General features: G+C 38.7%; 1 protein-coding gene across 3 annotated transcripts; it reads left to right on the top strand.

Annotated features, from left to right (window-relative positions):
• The first annotated feature begins 74 nt into the window (after nucleotides 1–74).
• On the top strand, nucleotides 75–16,349 carry LOC113672429 (uncharacterized). 3 transcript variants are annotated; one of them, XM_027188708.2, is made up of 19 exons: nucleotides 75–281; nucleotides 1,601–1,630; nucleotides 3,913–4,309; nucleotides 4,655–4,709; nucleotides 4,914–4,952; nucleotides 5,076–5,110; nucleotides 5,626–5,750; nucleotides 5,929–6,072; nucleotides 6,865–6,946; nucleotides 7,587–7,813; nucleotides 8,614–8,688; nucleotides 9,006–9,370; nucleotides 9,711–10,295; nucleotides 10,660–10,829; nucleotides 11,166–11,348; nucleotides 12,143–12,443; nucleotides 13,052–13,246; nucleotides 13,536–13,624; nucleotides 13,968–16,349. In XM_027188708.2, exons 1-19 carry the CDS (start codon nucleotides 248–250, stop codon nucleotides 14,008–14,010), a joined length of 3,174 nt encoding a protein of 1,057 aa, XP_027044509.2. In that variant the 5' UTR covers nucleotides 75–247; the 3' UTR covers nucleotides 14,011–16,349. The 3 variants fall into 3 exon arrangements, with proteins under 3 accessions (XP_027044509.2, XP_027044508.2, XP_027044510.2); XM_027188707.2 differs by having other exon boundaries at nucleotides 5,926–6,072; XM_027188709.2 differs by lacking the exon at nucleotides 1,601–1,630 and having other exon boundaries at nucleotides 5,926–6,072.
• Nucleotides 16,350–16,908: the final 559 nt, after the last annotated feature.

The following is a 16,908-nucleotide window of genomic DNA, read 5'->3' as shown; positions in this document are numbered from 1 at the left end:
GTACATTCGGGATAGATCGCGGGATGAATCCCGCATCCCATCCCATAATACCCACAAGCGTAGCTTGTAACCTCGCCTTACCTTGCATTCGAACAAGAATCCATTTCAGTGAACATGGCGCGGTCGTGTTGCAGCTAAACCATCAACGATAAGACCCTTTTTTCAAGTTATCACGACCTTGTAGCTGCCATTTTATCAATCCCTAAATGTGTAAAGCATAAAGGAAGAAGAATCACACTCTTTCCTGATGTCAAGGATGGATTTTTCAGAAATCCACGAAGGTAACGTCGGTCCAATTATATAATGACATTTCAACCTGACAATGCGCGTATGCCACAGCTCACCTCGTGGTAGATCTAAGGCAAATAGTTTGGTTCTAAACTTGGTGACGCGACCTTAACACTATCTGGAAATTACTTTGATTAATTTAGGCTATTAAAGAGGTACTTTTGCGTGTGGAGTAGTCCAAGGGGATGTTTTGAGTTTGACGACCGACTTTGAATAACAAATTTACTCTACTGGATTTTTCGTTTGCAAGTTTAAGATATCGAGTCTACCGTGGAGGAGAATGTGTTTAGACAATCAACAGCTCGAAAAACGTTTCTTGTTGAAGAATCAGTAAGGTGGGGCATTCAAGTGACAAACAGCGGACCAGTTACACGCTTAGATTGAATTTTTGCATGATCGAGGAAGTAATTGATCAGAAATAGCGTTAAACGTTAACAGACTGGTTCGAGCACATATGAATAACTTCGGACATGAATCAGGAGGAAAAATTTTGGGAAAGATTTGCGCGTAGCCCTTTACTTCTTGGATATAGAAAACAATGAAAAAATACAACAGATTGTGTTTGGAACCTCAGCTCTGTGTTGGAGTAGTGCGGGCTTATGTGGAAATCTGTCCAAATTTTGTCATAAGCCCCATATTGGTAGTTAATTACACATATATATAGGTATGCATAGGGTTAACAATTGTTTAAATTAATGAAAGAGCAGAAGTTATTTTCTAAAACATGTAGATATATATCCTGACAAAGGAGAAAAAGGAACTAGAACATTTTGTTTTGACACTTCTTTTACTTAGCTTAGTGTGGATATGAATTTTAACAACCTCCTATTAAGGGCTGAAATTCAGAGTTCTTTGTCTGTTATTGATTATCATTTGATGAAAGTGGATAGACTACAGAAGGGAATTTTTAAAAGCTGATGTTAGGAATGTTTGGCTATTTCAGAACAAAATTTCAGAGGAGGGTTGGGAAGGAGGAGAGAAACTGTTGGGTGTGAGTGTGTTAATATAGTTGAGAATGAATCTATGCTGCTGGGGTAAACATTTCTATTAGATGTTAGCCCTTGTACTCCCAAGATCTAACTAATACTTCTCTATACCTTCAACCATATAATCCTTTTAATTATAGCGCTTAGAATTATTTGTTTAGTCTAACTACTTCCCATTCTGTACATGCTATACATTCTATAAAGAAGGTGATGAAAATTATTTTGCAAGTTGGCACTCAGATGACCATTTCTGCAATATGTTTAAGCACACAAAAGAAGCGCAAGTGGTTTTTCCTCTAAGAGTATCGTTTTTTTGTGATTTACAGATGAACTGGTGAGTTTGGGAGTTGACTTTGGTAAGTATTTTGTCGATAAAAGTGCTCATAAACTCCAGAAGTGATTAAAGAAGTTCTCCTTTTTATATCCATGCATCATCCAGCAAACAGGAAATGAGAATACTCAAACAAATAGTTGTTAACTTTACTGAACACAAATTTCTCATAATTAATTTACTAGGAATTACAGGGTGTTCAAAAGAAACTTATTGCACTGAATAACAAAGGCACATGTGTTGCACATTTTTTTCGACCATGCATGCCAAAAAATCGTCTATGTGCATCTGACTACCTGTGTCTGAGTGTATGAAATTTGTTGGCATAGTTAACATATATGTGAGCAGTACTGTTTGTAACAGCTAGAGGTGAGAATTAACCCTCCAACTCCCAGAAGTGATCAACATGAAACTTCTCCCCATAATATCCTAACATTAACCAGCAAATAGGTAATGAGAATATTCAAACTTATCAAGTAAAAGTTTTTATCTTGATCTAACACCAAATTCTCATTACCACTTCACAGAGAAATGTGTGACAGCTTAAGGGGAGAATTAATAATTTGATCTTGGGAGTTAAAGGGTTAACAATCAGATCTTGGGAGTGAAAGAGTACACTGATTCATTTCATTTTAACCTCTCAACTCCTTATGTTGGTCATAACTCAGGGCGTGAAATTACACCTAATACAGCAGGGCGTGAAATTGCGCCTAATACAGGCGCCAATGCACCTAAATTTTTCACCTTGGCGACCAAATCCTGAAAGTTAGTCGCCAAATTGGCGACTAGAACGTTTCATCATAACCTTACCAAGAGATATAGTGAATTAAAAAGATTTGCAAAGATAAATCCATGGCAAACTTCCTCATTAAGTTTGTTTCCAAAACGTAGCACATGCATCTCGATCGATAACTAGACGCCATCTTGGATTTAGATGAGCCTGAACATTGTATATCATCCATCCTAGCGTCCACTTTGTAGCACGTTAATTTTGAAGGGTCTATCTAGAACGCTGACAGCGTAAAGAAAGATTTTGTTTGTCTTTGAAAATGGCGACCAACTTTTTTTGAATTGGCTACCACTTTGAAGAATTTAGGAGCCAAGTGGCTTTCAGAAAAAAAGTTAATTTCACGCCCTGTACAGGCACCAATGTGACTAAATTTTTCACTTTTGTGACCAAATCCTGAAAATTAGTCACCAAATTAGCAACTAGAATGTTTCATCATAACCATACTTAGAGATATAGTGAATTAAAAAGATTTGGAGAGATAAATCTGCAGCAAAGTTCCTCGTTAAGTTTGTTTCCGAAATGCAGCACATGCATCTTGATTGATAACTAGACACCATCTTGGATTTAGGTGAGCTTGGACATTGCATATCATCCATCCTAGTGTCCACTTTGTAGCAGGTTAAAGATCTTTTCCCTAACTTAATTTCTAGAATGATGACAGTGTAAAAAAAAAATTTTGTTTGTCTTGGAAAATGGTGACCAACTTTTTTGAATTGGCTACCACTTTATAGGATTTAGGAGCCAAGTGGCTATCAGAAAAAAAATTAATGTCGTGCCCTGTAACTTGAATTGTATTGCGACAGATGGATGATAAGCACAACTTCATGTGATGTCTCAAGAATTCACACTGTGAAAATGCAGTAGAAAGCTGATGTTTCATTTGCTCTGAAAAAGGGCTGATGCTCAAAACATCTGCTTTTGAACTCTTTAAAGTGGCCAATTTACATAATTAATTAAATTGATAATAATAAATCACCCTGTTAGACTCTCCCACCAACACAGCACCACAGTTTCTTAAGAAACTTACCCCTTTATTCATTTAACTCTACAATTACTTGTTTAATTAACCACTTGATTGATATTATGCAGATTGTATGAGTGTAGCATTGAAAACATAAACCATTGATAGAAATAAACAAACACCTCATTCTAAAAGATAGAAAAGTCCCAGAATATCTAACTGTTACAAGTAGCATCCATTAGATTGGGTAAGGTCAGGCTTACTGCAAAAAAAAATGATCAATCAACAAGTTGATGAAGTATTCCAATGTCTAGAATTTTTGTCTAGTATGTGTCTTTTTTTCTGATACCTGAATAAGGAATGTCCAAAAGCCCACAAGGCCAGTGGCATGAGATAACCTATTAACAACAGACTGAAATCAAAATGGCAGTTACAATGCTTTTAAACTGTACTCTCATTTGATCATTAAGTAGTGGGGAAGCAAAAGTCCCATGAGTGACACAATAACATGCCCTCAAAGAATGTTAGCTTAACTTAACTACAATTATTTTCTCAGAACATGGAAGACGAGGCCCAAGACCACCTTTCCGACACCCTGGACCACACCCTTTTCCCCCATTTGGTCCAGGTGGGCCCCATGGACCTCGCATGCCCCCAGGAGGTCACATGCCCAGACCACCAGGTCCTATGATGATGGGACATCCAGGTCCACACCCACGTGGACCTATGGGGCCCATGATGCGTGGCCATATGCCAGGCCCTCATGGTCCTCCAGGTCCTATGGGGATTCCAGGACCCATGAGAGCGAGGCTCCCTATGGGGGAACATGACATACCACCTCCATGGAATGACAGGGGAAGAGGAAGGAGGCCACCTGGCAAGCCACTACCTCAGCGACAACCAAGTAGAGAAGCACCAAAGCCCAAGAAGTCTATAACACCTGATAAAGCAAAGTATGGACATAATATTAGTAGAGGAGGAGATTAAAATCTATTTCTCCAATTTACATACAGGAGAGAACAGTGTGGAGAGGTGGATAAAATGATAAATTGTATAGTTAAGTTTCAGAACATCCTCTTTTTCACATGATTAAGATACCTCTTTTTCCTATTGTAAGTAAGCTGGCACACAACTACAAATCTTAATAATAACTAGGAAAAAAAAACAAAGACAAGAATAGCAACAACAACAACTATAACTTTACCCAGTAATGGTGTTCTGCTGTCTCTATATTTAACTGTTTGATAAGTTTGGTCAGCTCTTCCCTGACATTCATTAAAATTTCCCATACTTTCTAGAAAAGAAGAGTCAAAACCAGCTGATGGAGAAGCTAAAGGTCCTCCTGCTAAAAAGGTATTTTGAATTGATTTAGTCCTATTGAATTGGCTGGCTGGTGACTTTATGTAGCAATAAAGTCAATTGTGTTGTACATTATATAGGGTTATAAGTTACCACCTTCTTTATTAGTCTTTGTTTCAAAATTCTAGACTTAAACTGAGGGTATTCTTTTGATATGCAATGTAGAAGTGTTTGGGAACTCTCTTTTTAATTTTTCAGCCTAAAAAGGAAGATGATGACCTGGAGGATCTTGATGAGGTAGAAAATGTTTTGTTAACCCTTAACACACAAATATCAGTATGCATATTCTCCACACTTTTCCCCATACAGTTCTTAAGGTGCTTATTTTTCTTTTTTCTTTTTTTCCCCTCTGCTATGAAGGAAAAGTTGTTAAAGAGTGATGATGAAGGTGAAGGGTGAGTTACACTTAAACATTATTGTTTTTATTACAATTAATTAATGTTGAACTATTTTAAATCTGCATCCTGTTTATTTGATTTAAACAGTATAGCTACTAATGAAAAAACATTTGCCGTTTGTATCAAACTCTTTTAAATCACTCCTCAAAAATTTAGATCACATGACAGTTTCTTTAGATAACCAGGAAAGTCTCAAGTCAAGTCAAATTAAAATGCTGTTGAAAGAATCCCTACTCTAGTGATTCTTTTCCCAATAGTTAGTGATCAGGAATTCCTATTGATCACATCACAAGTTGTCATGTTTAGATATATGAAATTCACTTGTGATGAGCTCATGCAAGTTGTATACATTATGATATGATCATCATTTTCCTTTTTCTTGCTTTTTGCTTGTGATAGCCTATGAAGGTGTTCCACGCCAAGTTGCTTTTGTTTCTTTTCAATGTTGTTGTCCTGTCATAGTCATATGCAGAGTTGTCTCTGATATCAATTCTTGACCCCCAATTTCACAGGGCAAATAATGTTGATTTGGATGCTGTGAGTATCCATGGTGATGATGAACTGGATGATATTGATAAAGAGATCAAAGGCCTGTCAGAAGGAGCAGCTGAAAGCAGTAAGAAGACAAATTCAAAAGGTATGGATTTGTAGGGTGAGCTTGTCAATTCAGCTGATCATGTGCTTGAAATTTCAGGGTGCCCAAGTCTATTTGGTTTACCAAATTAATTAATCAATTGAAAAGTTTTCTATATGTATATTATATTAGCTTGAAACTATTATCAAAATGACTGAAAATTTGATGTTGATTACAGAAGAAGTTAAGAAGGAGCAAGTCACACCTGTCAAAAAAGAGATAAAGAATGACAGTGACAGTGAAGATGAGGGCAAGAAGGACAGACAGCGCTTTAAGTCTGAGCGACCAAAGGAGGCACAGTTCAAGATTGAAAAACATGAACAAAGTATGTGGAATTTGTATCAAATGTGATTTTTTGTTTTTTTTTTAAATATGGTTGAACTTCCATTCAGGAGTACTGTTGGGAGTAGGAATGAAGGGAACCTACAATAGAGGTGTACCAGATACATTTAGAGCCACAGGTGTGAGAGCAGTGGAGAATGATCGGCAAGAAAGGTGTAGGAGACTAGAGAAGGAAAAGCAAAAGACTTGAGGGAAATGCTCTCTTCAAATCTTCTTCTCATTAATCCACAATGCAATGCAGTAGTGCAGTGGGTAGGGTTGGTTAGAATAGAGGAAAATTGTCCCTCCCCCCCCCTTTTTTGCCTTGTCCCTCCCCTTATTTGTGCTCTTTAAATGTAGATGGTCCAAAAGAGAGAGAGAACAGAGGAAAAGATGAAAGAACCCTTATTAACCCCTTATGACCCAAGACAGCTTTGTTAATTCACCATAATTTCTGCCATAAATTTTGCATAATGCTGGTTCTGAGGATTTGTTGTATCCCTTAGTTGCTAGTTTTGAATCCTTCACTCTCATCACCAGGCCCTAGTTGTTCAAAGGGTGGAAAATGCTATCCAATGGATAAATCGCTAACCAGTGGTTAATTGTTAGCAAAAATTATAGCACTATCCATGGGATAGGGATTTTTCCAGTGGATAGCACAATCTACCCTTTGAAACAACTGGCACTGTTTTGTTTGAAATTTATTATTAGGAGAATCTACTGAGTAGTCATCTGAAGTATATAGTTTCAGCATTTTATACTAGAAGCAATGTAACTTATTTTTCTGTTATCCCAGAGAGGGAGTTCAAAAAGCATGATGACAGAAACTGGAACAGAAGAGATGTTGGGCGGGGCCGTGGCAGAGGAGGGCCAATGATGTATGTATTAACAACACACAGCAGTTATTTGTTTTGATAATTGATGCAGTTTTTTTGTAAAATGTACTCATCATTGTCACCATGAACAAGAATGTGTAATTTACTCCTGAACTGAAATTGATAAGTTGGGGGTAGTAGCCAAAGCTAGTTTTTTTCCCACTTAACCCTTTAACTCCCAAGATCTGGTTGTTCATTCTCCCCTCCAGCTGTTACATATTTCCTTGTAAATTAGTTATAAGAATTTGGTGTAAGATCAATACAAAAAATTCTACCTGATAAGTTTGAACATTCTTGTAATGTGTTTGCTAAAAAATGTACAGATATTTTAGGGAGAAGTTGCATGTTAATCACTATCGGGAGTTAAATGGTTAACCCTTTCACTCTGTGGATCTAAATATAATTTTTCCTTACAGTCTGTTCTACATTTCATATGATTTTGCCTGGATGATTTGACGTTATATCATGCAATATACTCTGAGTGATATTTTTCTTTTGTCTCGTCGTCGTTCTGCTTAAAAAATGTATTGATATTGCAAGGACAAAAAAAATTATTTTTAGACACTCTTGGGAGAGAAGGGGTTTATGAAATGAACAATAGAGCTTGTTTGAAATAGGCCTTGTTGTTTCATTATTACTTCAGGGGACCTCCTCTACCAGGAATGGTTCGGCCAGGAATGCACCCTCCTTTTCCACCTAGAGGGCCAGATCCTTTTATGCATGGCCCCAGACCTGGGATGGGGCCAGGCCTTGGAGTAGGACCAGATCATGGCCCTGGTCCCCGACCACGCTTCCCACTTGGACCCAGTGGACCAATTCCTGGTCACATGCCAGGGCCCCCAGATGGCCATGGAGCCTTCCCCCCACCAAGTAAGTTAAAACACTAGTGTTGCTGATCTTCTCTTTTCAAAAATTTTCTTCTCATAGTTGTTAATTTTTAAGTTCCTTGGTCAGCTGCCAGATGTAGTTCAAGTTTATTATTGAAATCAGTGCCTTAAGTGTTTACTTGTAGTGACATGGAAGATGTGTAGTGTGCCTCTTTTATCTTGAATTTAGAGGGTTATCAAAATATGGCTCCACCCTCCAGGGAACAATCCCTCTTTCTTTTACTTTCTATCCAGTTTAAATCCTGTTGATAGCACCAAGGCACTCATTACAGTGTTGGGATACAGCAGCAGGTGCCTATTTTAGGGTCCCTTCTTAAAGCTTTCCCAAATTGTGGCCAGGTACATGAATGATCATCTTCCTTCATGCACCATATGCATAAGGAATACAACTTTAACTGTGTATTTAGACACACAGAGAGTTGATTATAAATGTTTTAATAGCTGCATAGTTGTACTCATTGTTATCTTCCAACTTTATTTCTTTCCCTGCTGAATTAAGTAAGGTATGATTAAAAAATCACAATCCTTTAAATAGTTCGCTGTCTTAGTGTCTTTCCATAAAATTGCTTAAAGGAAGCTGTGGGGTTCTTATTCAATAGGGTTCTTGATCAAAGGAAGGTGCTAATTTGAGGACTTACAGTAGCAATTCCTATTTCTTCCTCTCCGCCCCAAAAATCCAAGGAATAAATTCTTCCCTGGCGTTACATGATTGTAGTGTACTAAGACACCTTAGGTAGTTCAGAATGTCAGCAAGGAACTGAGAGGTATGCTTCTTTATAACAGGGCCACCTCAAGGAAAAAATATTCACATCAACCCGCACTTTAGACCTCCTCCAGGGGGAAGAGGAATGCCAGAGGGTGAGATATATTTAAATCATTTTACAAAGTGAAGTTGTAACTTTCTGGCAGCTATATTTTAACTGTTCTCGTTAATGCGTCTTAATTGCATGCATTAAATTTCATTATTGTTATATTATTGTCATATTATTATTCATTTATTGCATGCATTAAATTTCACAACCATGTGAAAACCCTTTTTTTCCTTCCTTTAGGGTGTTTGACCTGTGTGTTAACATCTACATGTCAATCGTGAGGTCATAAGGAATTACACTGTTGTTACAACATCTCGTAAATTTATACTGAGTAAATGCACTGTTTTTGGTTTAATCTTGCAGGTCCACCTCCCATGCGAGGGCCACACCTTGGACCTCTCAGGCCTGATGTGCCAGGGCCCCATATGGCAGCTCCTCACCCAGGTCCCATGCGCCCAGAAGTGACTCTCCCACCTGGCCCTGCTGGAGATTTTGGACCCCGCGGACCTCTTCCAGCTAGAGGGCCTCATATGGGTCTAGAGCAAGGACCAAGGCCCAGCATGGGACATGACCCAGTAACAGCACCGAGGCCAATGGGCTCAGGTGGACCAGGTCCCATGCAAGGTCCTGGACAAGGTCATGGGCCAAGATCTGGTCCAATCCCTGAGAATGACATGAGGCCACCCCATGTCATGGGAGCTGGCGCAAATGCACTGTCACAACCCAGGGTAAGTTGCAGATTCTTTGACTTAACTCTGGATTGATTACATAAGAGCATCTTAAACTGCATTAAACTTGACAGCTGTTAATTTGACATGCTGCAAAATTTACTTACTCCACGTATGGCCAGGGAACGATGAGGATCTTATCACTCAAATTATTTTACTCTTAAAAAGTTTTGAAATTCCAGAAGTTTCATTACCTGACGTGGCAAAATCGCAAAAATGGAATGACTACTAATTAACTCAACTGACACCAATAGCAAATTTTTCAAACTTAACCAAATTATAGTGATGTCAAAGTTTCATTCGAAAAGTAAACAGCAATTTACTTTGCTAATTTTTTAAGGGACCTCCCCAAGTAACACCCAATATGGTCCCTCCACATGGTCCTCTACCAGGGCGTGCCCCAACAGCAGGGGGCCCAGGTGCATTAGCACATACTGGAGCACCAGGGGGACCTAGCCCCTTACCAGGGCAGCAACACCCAGCCATGCCACCAAGGGGTCCCACACAAGGAATGCCACCAACAGGATTACCTCCTGGAGGTCAAGTACATCCAGGTGCTTTACAGTCAGCAATGCGACCACCAGCGATGAACCAACATCCGGAAGTACCCATGTCGGAACCAGAACGAATTGTCATTGGAAATCGTGTGACAGTGTCTAATATGGATGTCTCCAATCCTGTAATGCGAGGTGGAATACCACCACCTGGTTATAATGCAGCAGCAGCCATGGCTGCAGCTCAGGGAGCTAATTTAGCTGCTGCAGCTGCAGCGGCGGCAGCTGCAAGACAACAGCAGTTTCCTTACGGACAGCAGTATCCTTATGATTATGCAGCCGTGTATGGAGCAGAGTGGCAGCAGTTGATGCAGCAGCAGAGAGATGCAGCTTATGCTGCGGCAGCATATGGTCTGGAGAAGCACACCAAGGTGAGGTTTAATGATGAACGTATAACAGTAAACTGTGATACACGCTTAACCAAGCTATAGGAAGTTTTGGGTTTTTATATGAAACGTAGAAAATCGTTAACTGAAAACTGGTTGTGATATGACCTGTCATATTGAAAATCAAGAAATGTGAACAATCCCCGAAAACTTGAACTTACTCGCGGTGTTGTTCGTTATTTAAAGGACTATAGATAAAAGAAATTTTCAAACCGGTATAGCAATCCTTGTATCAATTGAGTTTTCAAAAACTCCAAACGATTTTAGGTAGTAATGAGGAGTACTTGGGGCGGTAGTTATAGCTGGTACGAGGCAAAGGTTGTTAAACTTTCCAAACTTGTCTTCTTAGAGTCACAAATCAAAGAAGCATCATCGTCGTTATAGTGCTGACAGTGCGGAAAGTGACTTCAGCAGTGCATCAAGATCGGCATCAAGATCAGCTTCACGTTCTTATTCCAGGTCACCAGCAAGGTCTTGGACTCGTTCACGTTCTCTATCGCTGTCCCGGTCAAGGTCGAGGTAACCATTGAATTGTGAATTGAATGCCATCGCCAAATGAATCGTGGAGTACTTGTCGTTTGCTTCAAGTGCTCCATGAAAGCAGAATATTTTGGAATGTCAATTATTACGTGCATAGAGCACTAAAGTGAGTGTCCAAAGTAATTTGGAATTGCTTTGGTCTTAACTTTGCCTTCTGATTGGTTAAGAAAACCTGTGCAATCATCTCAACCAATCAGATTCAAAATTAACAACAATCGCGTTTTCCCGCGCTTCAAACAGTTTGTGTTCTTTCACTTTGAGTTCTCATTAGCCAATGATAATGTAATTTTCTTGTTGGTACTGGTTTTTCTTCAGGTCGTCGTCAAGGTCAAGGTCATTCTCAAGGTCTGTTTCACCGCGCACTCCGCAAACAAGATCTCCAGTTGTTCGCGCAGCTAAACCAGGGCCTCATCCGAGAAGGGTAGACAGTCGCAGAGAACGAGAGAAAGAACGGCCTGACAGAAGTCATGAAAGAGAAAGAGAACGAGACAGAACAAGGTTTGTAATGTATTTTTCCTTGTATTCAAAGGAAATTCACGTTGTACATAATTAAGGTAACAGTCTTCATACAGGAACTTTGTTGCTGTTAAGGTGTGGCTAGGTATTAGTGAGTGGTCAAGTATGTAAAAGGTTTAGTTACATTCCCCCCCCCCCCCCCCAAACCTGCCGCAACATGCTGCCTTTTCTTGGATACTACCCCGTCAATATGTCTGTACAGTATGCTTGATGCCGAAACTGTTGCAGCAGCGTTAAACAATGTGTATGTTGTAGGTTCATGTGTTAAACTCTTAAATACAACAACATTAACATTCTTAGTTCGGTTTATTTTGTCCAGAAGCTGTCGGAACAAATAAAAACAATGTGACTGGGCTAGGCTTATTGGTCATTTACTGTCGTAAATTAAATCGAGTGAACCTAGGGGTAACTTGCGATCTTGTAGTCTGATTGTCCAGGTGAGTGTAGTCCTGAGAAGGACTGTTGTCGGCAGTAGTGACTGACGTTTGGACAGCCTGAGCGGAAGTCATCGTCAGAGTCAACTGGAGAATATTGTCTGTCAGGTTTTATAAGTTCGGTTCGTGTTTGTGTGTTCAACGAAAACTTGAGTTTAAGCCTGGCCAGAAGAACACCGAGATCTTTGCAGAGGTGATTGAACCAGAGTTGTTGTCATATTCGTCTGACAGCGCTTTTGTTAATGATGAATTCATTCGCACGTTTTCCGCTCTGTCGCTCAAGTGAATGTAATACAGTAAATGGTTTGTGACTCATTGTTTTCTGTTCGTAATATTTGGCAGGGAGCGGCCTGACAGGAGCAGAGATGGTTACAGGAATCGTGAGAGGAATGACCGAGAGAAGCCTAGGGAGAGGGAATCACATGAACAACGAGAACCACGTGAACCCCGTCATGACAGGCCTCGGGAGAGAGAGCGAGAGAGGGACAGAGGAGATCGCGAGAAGGCGAAAGAGAGGGAACGGGAGAGGACAAGGGATAGGGAGAAGCCAAAGGAAGGTCATCGAAGAAGTCGAAGTCGAGACCGATCATCTCACAGACGAGAGAGCAGGGAGTCCAGACATTCAGAGAATAGTGCCTCAAAGGTTGGTGGACAGACTTAACCATGTGATTCAGCCTTTATGCTATTTTATTTGTCTATTTTATTTATTTTTTCTTTTTTTTTTCCAGAGCACGTTGAATTCAAATTTTTATGCAATATTGATTGTATTTCAATGGACGCAAACTTAATGTGGTTGTAATCTAAAACTTCGTATGCTTGCTTCCAGGCTTGTAAGGTTTAGCAAGCTCAGTAAAAAACTGACTAATCCTATAACTGGGAAAGGGCAATGAACTGCTTCCAATTTGAAGTTGGAATCTTTTTTCCCTCAAGTGTGAATGCTGTAAATACAAAGAAAAATAACAACAACAACAACAACAACAAAGCGAATGCGCCCTTTTTACTGTAGATATCTAGTCAGTGTCTTTTCTTAAAGTATAAAGCACAATCTTAATGCTCGACTATCAACCGCCCTTCGGGAAATGAGCTTGCGCTTAACCCCCGATGTCTTGAAAGGATTGGGGACCGCACGAAGACTGGGTACGAATGATTCAGATCAGAACTCTCTCATGCCTGAAAGCCAGCACTGATCATGGTCCACAATGATGTAATCTTTCCAAAATCAATGCGAAATGCAATCTTTTTATTTTGCAGCGGATCGTTGTTGGACCTTCTGAAAGCAAGAGTAAAACATCTGGTTCTACTCCGGACGCTAAAGCCAACCGTGTGGTCGTAACCAAGGCTTCAAGCAGCGGGAAGCCGTCAAATCGAGTTGTAATTGGTTCTTTGCCGGAAGCGATAACACCAAGCAGACTAAAGGAGCTTCTGCAGGGCGTTGGTCCAATTCAGGTACAGAACGAGTCGTCAAGATCAAAAGACTGATTCCCCTAACAGATAATAATGCATTTCTCTGCAGGCCAATCCATAGAATTAGAAGCTCTGTCCTAACCTTATTGCCTTGTTGACATGTAATATAAGACTAACGACAACAATAAGTTACATCTTACTTGAAATGAATCAAATAATTATGAATTTCAGTCTACGCGTTTTATGAAACACATTTCAGGATAAAGTGAGCATAACAATTATTTTTTTCGTGTGTAGCCTTTAGTGGAATATAACATTTTTATCTAAACAGCAACTAAAGATGTCCACGACAAAACACAAAGCACTGGTGACGTTTGAGAAGAATGAACATGCTCTGGCCTGCCGACGAAAATTTCATAGGTACACTTTGTTTACACAAGTTTTGATCAGTTGAAATATTTCAAGATATTAAGAATGTAATATTAAGTCTGCATATGAATATGGAAGCGATCTTCGCAATGATGAACACTAGTTAAGCAGTAGGGAAAGTAAAGCCTGAAAAAAATTCAGGCCTGTACGGGATTTGAACCCATGTCCTCTGCGATACCTGTGCAGCGCTCAACCAACTGAGTTAACAAGCCAACTAGGAACTGGTCTGCATATTGTGTTTGAAGTGGGTACAAATGTGCACCACAGCAAAATCTCGACAAGGCTTTATACTCATTTAACATCCTTTTTTTTCAAATCAATTTTTTTTCTCCAGGACTGTAGTCGATGACAGCCAAGTTACTGTTGACTTCCTCTGATTTTTTAAAACATATTTCACAAGGATTTGCCCTTTGTGGTCTGCTCCCTTGTATGTAGTGTTGTAGTTGTACTGTTGTGTTATTGTGTCTGTTTTCATAAAGCCTGGCATTAGTAAAAACTCTGAAATTTACTAAGGGTAAATCTCAACATCATAATTCCATCTATCTAAAAACGAGCCTTTTCTAGAACGTTGTGATTCTTCATCAGGTACATTTTTAGTAAGCGATTTTCTAGAAAAGTAAGCTCTAAAGATTATTGACCCTGTAGATATTCTCATTACTAAGCACTTAAATGACAAAACTTGCTAAGATAAATATACAGCAATGCTTACAAGGCTCACTATTGGGTTATCATAAGTGATAGCCGGTGGCTTTTATGGGATTCGTTATTGTTTTCAAAATAGTAGTTACCTTCTCACTGTAGCCATAATTAGTAGTTTTTAGCCTTGTGACTTTAAGAAGATTTATTATAGACGGAGAGAGAATCAAAGGTTATGTATAGTGTAAAATCAACCAAAAGGGGAATGGCGTCGTTAAACAACTAAGGAATTTTTTAATGTCAAGTTTAGGTGTTAAAAGTTCTGTATTCTGAACATGAAATTCATCATTCAGCAAAATTTAAAGGGTTTAAATTGAAGTCTTAGAGTTTTACTGTTAATAGTTATAAGATGAATGGAATATTCTTCTAATTTTAAACAGTTGTTTTTTCTTATTATGTTGATATCATGCAAGAGTTATACTACCCTTCAGGGAGTGACACAATTATCGCTCTAAGGAAAACGTTGATCATGTGGCTGTAGACAAACATGCAGTGGTTCAGATTCAAATTGCTACTTCTATTTTGAATATATTTGATGCGTTATGAATCGTAAGGGGTACAAACATTGGATGCAACTAAACTTAAACTTCATGATAAAGGAGGGTTTGTTTTAAACAGTTCCAGTGTTTCACTGATTGGGGCCTAAAAAGTTCGTTGTTTAATTTTCAATAAACACATCAGGAGTAAACATTCAAAAACAGCAATTACTATCTGCTTCTTCTTCCCTTCAGTTTACTTTCGTAATGGAAATGCTTCGTTTTGAGGAGGAAGGAAAAAGGAAAAAGTTACCTTCCCGTGCAAATTAAGTAAGGCCTTTTTCAGTTTTATTGTGATATTAATAGTTTGGTGTATGTTTACGTTGGCGAAAATTTTCAATTTCTCAACTTAGCTTTCAAAATCAAATTTTAGAAGTAAATGTTACGAAGTCACACTAAGCTGTAAAATAGCTTTGAAGAGCTTGCTTTTTTTAGCTAGTTGACCCTATAACGCTTACTCGTATACAACTTTCGTTTCCCTTCGCGATTGTTGAATAATTGATCTGCTGCTTCTACAATTTTATTGTAATATATATTTAGCAACTATTCACGGAAGTGGAGGCGGCTAATGGTGGTTTTGTTTTAGTGTATTATTGAATAGTGAGATATTATAGCACAAAAAAGTGATTTAAACTAATTTATTCCTGCAACGATTATAACATTTTCGGGCGCAAAGCCCGCGTACGTTCCTGGGAGGTAAATAGCAAAGGCTATTCGCGGTTTGAGTTACCAATCAGAGACCACCTTCGACGCTGTTCACTGTTTTAGTATATACTAAATATATGTATCCTATCAAACACCATATGTGAAGTTTGTAGGAAAAAATAAGACGAATGCTCGTTATTGATTTTTAAAAGGCACCGAATGTTTGACAAACTGTCAACGACAAAAAAGGATTTTGTGCTTTTTACTATAATGTCACAGTTTTGAACGACTATTACTTGAACCCACGAGTATGTATTAAAAAATTGGCGTGATTATCGTGTACAGATTAGTTGTTTGAAAAGTTTTGCCAGGTTTTATGATATACGTGTTGTACGGTGTGGTTTAAATGTTTCGCCCCCTTCAGAAGATTTTGTATTAAGTACACTGTTTGGAGATTAAGGCGATAGTTAGAAGACTTTTAAAAGACAGAAGTTCAAACTGTTGAAAGCCAAGTTTCAAGAGAATACATTTGCTTGGAAGACATTATGGCTTGGCAGAGATACAGCAAGGTGGGGCCTTGGATATGTGCTCTCTTTTTCACATGATGATGTGGACGTTTACACTACAACCACAAATGTTGGATGAAACAGGCTCACATAAGAACAACACAGTTGGAACCTCAGGGAGAAAGTCAGGTTTTTACAAGTATTTGATAAATTATTAATTGCTGTGATCCACGTGTGTTATGTCAAGGCTGCATGGTAGAATGGATCGTTACGTTTTTGTAGTAGAAGATAACAGAATGATTAAATTAAAGACAACACGGAAGGTTTTATTGCAATAATATACTTGATGGTGATACGAGTTTAAAATAGTGTGTTGCTCTGTCAGCTATATAAACTCGCTTTGGTATCATGAGCAGTTTGTATGAAAACACTGAAATCCGTAGATGTAGTTTTCAGGCGTAGACCTTCGTATTTTTCCCAAAAGGCCAACATGGTTTAATTTATTTAAGTTATCTAAGAGTTGAAGTAACACCCAGCAGAGACGAATAATCATATAAAACATTTTTTTTTTCATTATCCGATAGAAGTGTTAAGCGAGGCACGTCTTTTGATCTGGGCTACTGGCTTGTGTTATTGGCATCTTGGTTTTGTTTGCCTTTTCTTTTCATGTATTTATTTGCTCGTTTAACAAATTAACTTTTCCAGTGATATATAAATGATAGTTGTACCCGATGAATTCGTAAGCATAAAGTTATTACTTTGCTGGTACTCTAATTCTCTGTATTTTAGATTTGAATTATCATATGCATTGCTTTGCATTTATTTGCTTCAAACTCGATTATTCTTCTATTCTTGCTATTCTCGGCCTAAGCCTTGACAGTACCAGTCGTAG

Source organism: Pocillopora damicornis, chromosome 9 (genome assembly GCF_964200805.1).
Source record: "Pocillopora damicornis chromosome 9, jaPocDami1.2, whole genome shotgun sequence".
NCBI lineage: Eukaryota > Metazoa > Cnidaria > Anthozoa > Scleractinia > Pocilloporidae > Pocillopora > Pocillopora damicornis.
The sequence above is the reverse complement of the archived record's forward strand: the minus strand, read 5'-3'. Positions and strand labels throughout refer to the sequence as shown.